General features: G+C 39.8%; 1 protein-coding gene across 3 annotated transcripts in view; it reads right to left on the bottom strand.

Moving 5' to 3' along the window:
* Positions 1-6615, bottom strand: part of apbb2a (amyloid beta (A4) precursor protein-binding, family B, member 2a) — a 32776-nt gene that overhangs the window by 16676 nt on the left and 9485 nt on the right. For all 3 annotated transcript variants that reach the window (XM_084430068.1, XM_084430069.1, XM_084430070.1), the window contains exon 9: positions 6093-6220. In XM_084430068.1, coding sequence (XP_084286194.1) covers positions 6093-6220 — 128 coding nt within the window. The remainder of the gene's footprint in view (positions 1-6092; positions 6221-6615) is intronic.

Below are 6615 nucleotides of genomic sequence, written 5' to 3'. Positions count from 1 at the left end.
AGTTGACCTGGTGAAGTTTGGGTCTGCAGCGACACCTGCTGGCTCACGCTGGTACTGCAACTTCAATCTGAAATACTAACTCACTGAAACTGACAAAACTTTGAGATAATTTATAATTATTACTAAAGATGTTTCCTATGAGGTTACATACTGTAGTGTACATAGTTAGTGCTTGAAGCTGAACAGAGTTAGTGCACTAAATCAAGTCAAGTCACCTTCATTTATACAGCGCTTTAACAATATAGATTGTTTCAAATCAGCTTTACAGTGATAATAGGAAATTACAGTTACAAACCATTAGGCAGTAAAGGCGTTTGCTCAAACTATAGCAGCGATACAGCGAATAGTTGTGCTAAAAGAGCGCTTTCAAAGGCCAGTGAAAGCATATACTGCCAGTTAAAGCTACAATATGTAAGATTTTTGTAATAAAATATCCAAAAGTCACTCTCACAGTGTGATATACTTCCTGCGGTTGTGTACTTACAACATCCCAAAAGTTCCCAAAGATTTTTAATTTCAGAGAAATTTCCATTTTAAATAATGGCGCGTCCATGTTCACGTAATATCCGCGTTATCCCTGGTTTCCGCTCGTTCTGCCGTAGTAACCATGGCGACAGACGCGGACAACTGCGTTACGTCTAGCGGCGCGCTCACGCTGTTGTTGTTTCGTTCAAACATTATGGATCATGGCAAGCAGACTTTGGGACAAAAGGAGAACTAAAACGAGGATCAATATCGGCGTGGCGTTTTCGAGATGCCGAGAGCTAGCGTCCGCGGCTAACTTCCACTCGACAGAGACGCGCAAATGTAGAAGTGAGCAAACGTACATAAAACGAATCAATGTTATACAGCTCAACATGAAGAAACGTTAGAATATGATCAGTATGTTATGCTAATGTTGATCTCGCTCACTGCTAGTCTCATACAGACAAGCTAACACACAGAATAACATTATAACTTTAACACACTCAAATGCAGTTTAGTGTGATAGTGTAGAGCAAGTGAAACAGCGCTGCGTTCCCTCACACGTTTCATTCGTCTAATAAACTGCCCTGTGTGAGTGTTATTCAGCACTAGCGGGTAAGTTAGTTCGGCAGAATGAAATGTCCTCATCTCTTTATATCCGCGGGACTCGCGTGTGGCGCTGAGATCTGTCTCTCATTAGCACTCGAGCCCTGCTTCACCACAGTCATGTTAAACACATCAGTGTATTCACTCATCCATAAACATTATTAGATCCTTCAGCATGACGACGAGTTCCATAATTCCGCTTATGCGTCATCAACCGACGCCTTTGTTATTGTAAGAGGTTAGCGACCCCTAGTGGCGATACAAAATTACATAATTCACAATTCGGACGTTAAATGTCTCTCATGGGGTCATGCGGTATTTTCATCATTTACAGGGATTAGTCTGTGATTTTATTGCCGTCTGAATCCAGAATGTCAGTGTTTTTTCTCACCCAACCCGCGTAAAAATCCCTGGCCAAAATACCAACGTTTTTTGACAAACACGGTCGTGTGGCGATTTAATTTCCGTCCGAATCCACATCTCTGAGTTCACAAGAAGAGATTAAAAATTAACTGTTTAAATCCTTTTGGATCAATGTTGAGCACCGTACGTACGATACACACTTATTACTGAAATGCTGGAAATTACAATATTTCATCACAGCTCCACCTCAGCGAACGAAAAAATGGGAAAGAGAAGTAAAGCACGTAAACATTTGTAATGGGCCGTATTTGTGGCAGCAATATATGATAACATTTTTAAATATGTAGGCTAGGCTATTATGTATGGAAGCTTGTTTCCGCCACAGAATAAAACATTTTAATTGTGTGAAATAAAGTCACAATTGCGTCTTATAAAGTCAGAATTCTGACTTTTTTTCTTCGCAATTGCGACTTTATATCACACAATTCTGACTTTATAACACATAATTGTGACATCTTTTCTCAGAATTGTGAGATATAAAGTCCAATTCTAAGAAAAAAAAAGACTGACTTTTTTCTTTCTTTTTTACCTCTGAATAACACGCAATTGCGACTTTACATCTCCCAATTGCGTATTATAAAGTCAGAATTGCGAGATATAAACATGCAATTCGGAATTTCAAGTATATTTCTCGCAATTGCGAGTTTATATCTCATAATTCTGACTTTATAACCTGCAATTGCGACTTTATAACCTGCAATTGCGAGTTTATATCTCATAATTCTGACTTTATAACCTGCAATTGCGAGTTTATATCTCATAATTCTGACTTTATAACCTGCAATTGCGACTTTATAACCTGCAATTGCGAGTTTATATCTCATAATTCTGACTTTATAACACGCAATTTTGACTTTATAACCTGCAATTGCGAGTTTATATCTCATAATTCTGACTTTATAACACGCAATTTTGACTTTATAACCTGCAATTGCGAGTTTATATCTCATAATTCTGACTTTATAACCTGCAATTGCGACTTTATAACCTGCAATTGCGACTTTATAACCTGCAATTGCGACTTTATAACCTGCAATTGCGACTTTATATCACGTAATTCTGAGATAAAAAGTCAGAATTGTGAGATTAAAAAGTCGCAATTACCTTTTTTATTTTTCACTCTGTGGCGGAAACTAGCTTCCATAATTATGGGCTAATATAGTTTGTATTATTTTTTATAATATCCCGTGAGTTAGCCTGGGTGCCAGCCCGAACCCCGCCCACAACATTTTTTGGTCGGGAAGTTCGGTCTGGACTCGATCCATTGAGGAGTAATTATGCTCGGCTCCTAGAAGGCCGAGCCAATCAAATTGCCAGGGCGGGCTTTAATCGATGATGGACAGATGGTCTGCGGTTACGTCACCAAAGAGCGCTTGATTTGAATTAGTTTACAACAAAGACGACTGCAGCTGGAGAATTGAGATTTCACGAGTTCACATTTACAAATAAGTCAGATAGAATAAATGCGTAGGCTATATGAGATGTCATGAGTTCACACAAATAAGTCGATAGAATAAATGCGTATATGACGTGCTGTCCGAGGAGAGGGCTGTGGGCTCGGTAGCCATACTCCCCCCGTGTTCCTGGTTGTGAGAGAACAAGACAAGAGTGAGGATTCGGGGTGGTGGAGGGATGCTGAAAAACTGTCAAGGAGTGTTAGGTAAGTTGACAGAGTGAATATGCTTCCGCGGTAACGTTAGACATGGTATTGTTTGATGACAAGTTGATATTGGATTGAGTACGTGCTCCTCCCGAACTTTGTTTATGAAACATCATGTGTAGATTCCGCCATCGCGTCTGTTATAGAAGATATCCACAGCGCATTCATTTTAAAAGAGGAACAGAGAGCCGCGACATTTTGTTGGTTGAAAATATGAATGAAGGACATGCGTCATTTACTCCGTTGCTCTGATTGGTTGTAGGTCTATCCAATTGAGTGCAGAGGTTTTTTTTTTCCTAGTTCGGTTGAGACACGCCCCATAATCAAATCTCTATGGAGCAGTCTCAGACTCACATTCTGACTAGAATATGAGTATGACGAAGTCAGGCTACCCGTGAGTGCTAATAAATGCAAATTTCAACTATTTCTTTTAAGTGCTTCTTTTATAAAGAATACTTTAGAGTCTTTGCAGCGCGCTAAGAGACAGCGTTATCGGGAAATCCAGCCCAGATCTCACACCGAAATATAATATTATAAAATCTCAATGCCTCCAGAAATAAGTATCAGTTTCCACATCAGAAGCCTTGCTCTCCGTCCAGATGACGTCACTGGATTCTCTCGCTGTCGTTGTGAGAGATTCGCTCTGCCCTGGAGTCAGTGAATCAATGTGGTTTATGGTTCAGCAACACACTCACACACACACACCAGAGGAACCACCGTCTGTGAAACACACACTCACTCAGCAGAGAGAGAGAGTGAGCGCTGTAATGCCTCTCATCACTCTCTGCGTCTCTCCAACACGTCTCTGCCATTAACACTGAACACTAAAGCTTTCATCTTCCTCAGGGGACGAGAGAGAGAGAGAGAGAGAGAGAGAGAGAGAGAGAGAGAGAGAGAGAGAGAGAGAGAGAGAGAGAGAGAGAGAGAGAGAGAGAGAGACCATTCATCACAGAACAGCATGCTACTCACACTATCATTCCTGCAGTATGTACTGGGCACACAGGAATTGTCTAAAATGTGCAGTAAATCACTGAGCAGACGCATACTGTATCCCACAATGCACTGCACTCGACTTCCCCTCATACTATTATTTCTGCAGTATCTTTATGCATGAAATACCCAAATTTCAGAAAGCATGCACATCTAAAAAAAAATAACAGTCAGGTGCACAACCAAAGAATATATAGCGTGCATCTTTACGCCACATGCAAATAAGCTGTTTACAGTAACTCCGCCCACCAGTGCCTGATTCAGCCAATCAACACCTGTCTGAGGGATCAGTGATGCGGAGACAAACCCGAGTACAAATCCACCTTTTCCTGAACTCTTTCTTCTCCCTTTTCCCATCACGTATCAGCTTGGAGTTTATTTTAAATGAAAATTAAGAAAATATTCGAAATAAAACGTGTATTTAATAGTGGGAATAAAGTGTTTACCGGGTAGGGCTTAAGGGACTGCGACAAGTAATGATGTAATAAATATAATCATATGCACTGAATATGGTGTTATTATTGCATTCTGGTTTTTTTTTTTATATTCTACAATAAACTGAGATGCAATTATAGCATCTAACCACTATTTACACTTGGTGCACAGAAAATACAACTTTATTGCGATTTGCACAGTGCAAAACCAAAAATATCAATTATAAAATGCAATGTAAGCATAATGTTGCTCCCAAAAAGCGGCATTTATGGAGCTCATAAATGTTTATGGAGCTCATAAATGTTTTGGGGGAAAAACAGTGTTGTTTGTTTGTTTGTTTGTTTGGGCTTTTTTTCCACTTAAAATACCCAAATGACCCACTACATCTGCTAAAATGTGCAGTAAATCACCAGAACAGACGCATACTGTATCCCACAATGCACTGCACTCGACTTCCCCTCAGATTATTATTTCTGCAGTATCCATACTGTCTTACCAGACTGTCAAAAACTCTATCGTACGGAGCATGCAATAATAAAAAAATATAAAACTGACATACCAAGAAATACCAAACTGCATAGACTGCATATGTTAGTATTCTGACACACAACTGGATAATAAAATAATAATATTTATGTGTGTGATGCCGATCACTGAATTAAATATGCAACATAACAAGGTCACGTGACAGTAATATACTACTGTTTGTTACATAACGTGTCGTGTTTCACATGCAAGATTTAAAGCCGCCATTTTGTTTTCGCAAGCGACAACAGAGACCAGTTCTAACGCAATGATAAAGATCCAGCAAAGCCTGAAACTGTTCTGTGGTTGAGCACAGACGAGCACTGAACACTATTGACCAGAACATGTCACCGCTGTCTTATAAAGACCTCAGGAACTGTGGACACTTGTGGAGAAGTTAAACATGATGATGAGATGATCAATGTAACTCCAGAACAACTACATAAATGTCTCCACTAACATTCAGAAGCTCTTCCTGAGTCTCTCCGTAAGGCTGCACTCGCTACTGGTGATTCTGGGATTCTGGATGAGTGAGATTGGCCTGTTTTGTTATTACCGGAGTATCTGAAGCTTGTGTAAAGGCTCCGCCCTCTTCTGAACGGAGGCGGAGCAGCAGCTCATTTTGCATTTAAAGGGACACACACAAAAATGGTGCGTTTTTGCTCACACCCAAAACGGGGCAAATTTGACAAGCTGTAATAAATGATCTGTGGGTATTTTGAGCTGAAATTCACAGACACATTCAGGGGACACCATAGATTTATATTACATCTTGTGAAAAGAGCATAATATGTCACAGTGACTTTTAAGAGTATGTCAGAAAGAAAAACATTTAAAATGTGATCGAATTAATCTCCTTCGATGCTATTAAACACGTCATGTATATGTATTAACTTCAAAAAGCCGTAAACATCACAACACCGTCTGCAGAAAAGCTGAATCACCTCGAAACAAGCGTTTAATGGAGTTAGAAAGGCTGGTGTCTGACCTGCTGAGGCCCCGCCCCACTCCCCACACACGGATGCAGCTGATTGGCTGAGAGTGCAGAAGGGTGTGGTCAGTGGCGTCGATGAGGCTGAGAGTGACATCTTGCAGGACCAGTAGCATCGTCTGTCTCTGAGCGAGAGAGAACGAGAGAGAGCAGTGTTGGGAATAGCTCATTACAAGTAACTTGAGTTACGTAATCAGATTACTTTTTCAAGTAACTAGTAAAGCATTACTTTTTTTATTTTTTTATTATGGAAACAAATACTATTTACAGGTGACAGATACAACAAAAACCAAGGCCAACAAAACATACATAACAACAGCCAACATGGTGTGTGTGTGTGTGTGTGTGTGTGTGTGTGTAACAATAATAAACGTTACACACTAAATGTGAGAGTGCATTTACTCATCTCACTTGCACAAAAAAAAGATTCAATATTCCTCAAAATGCATAAAATCAGTGAAATGCAGAATCAGAACACTATCTCCAATAACTAAATATGTTAAATAAAACACACGTGTTT

Source organism: Rutilus rutilus (genome assembly GCF_951802725.1).
Source record: "Rutilus rutilus genome assembly, chromosome: 14".
Classification (NCBI taxonomy): Eukaryota; Metazoa; Chordata; class Actinopteri; order Cypriniformes; family Leuciscidae; genus Rutilus; species Rutilus rutilus.
This window is presented reverse-complemented; position numbering and strand designations above follow the sequence as displayed.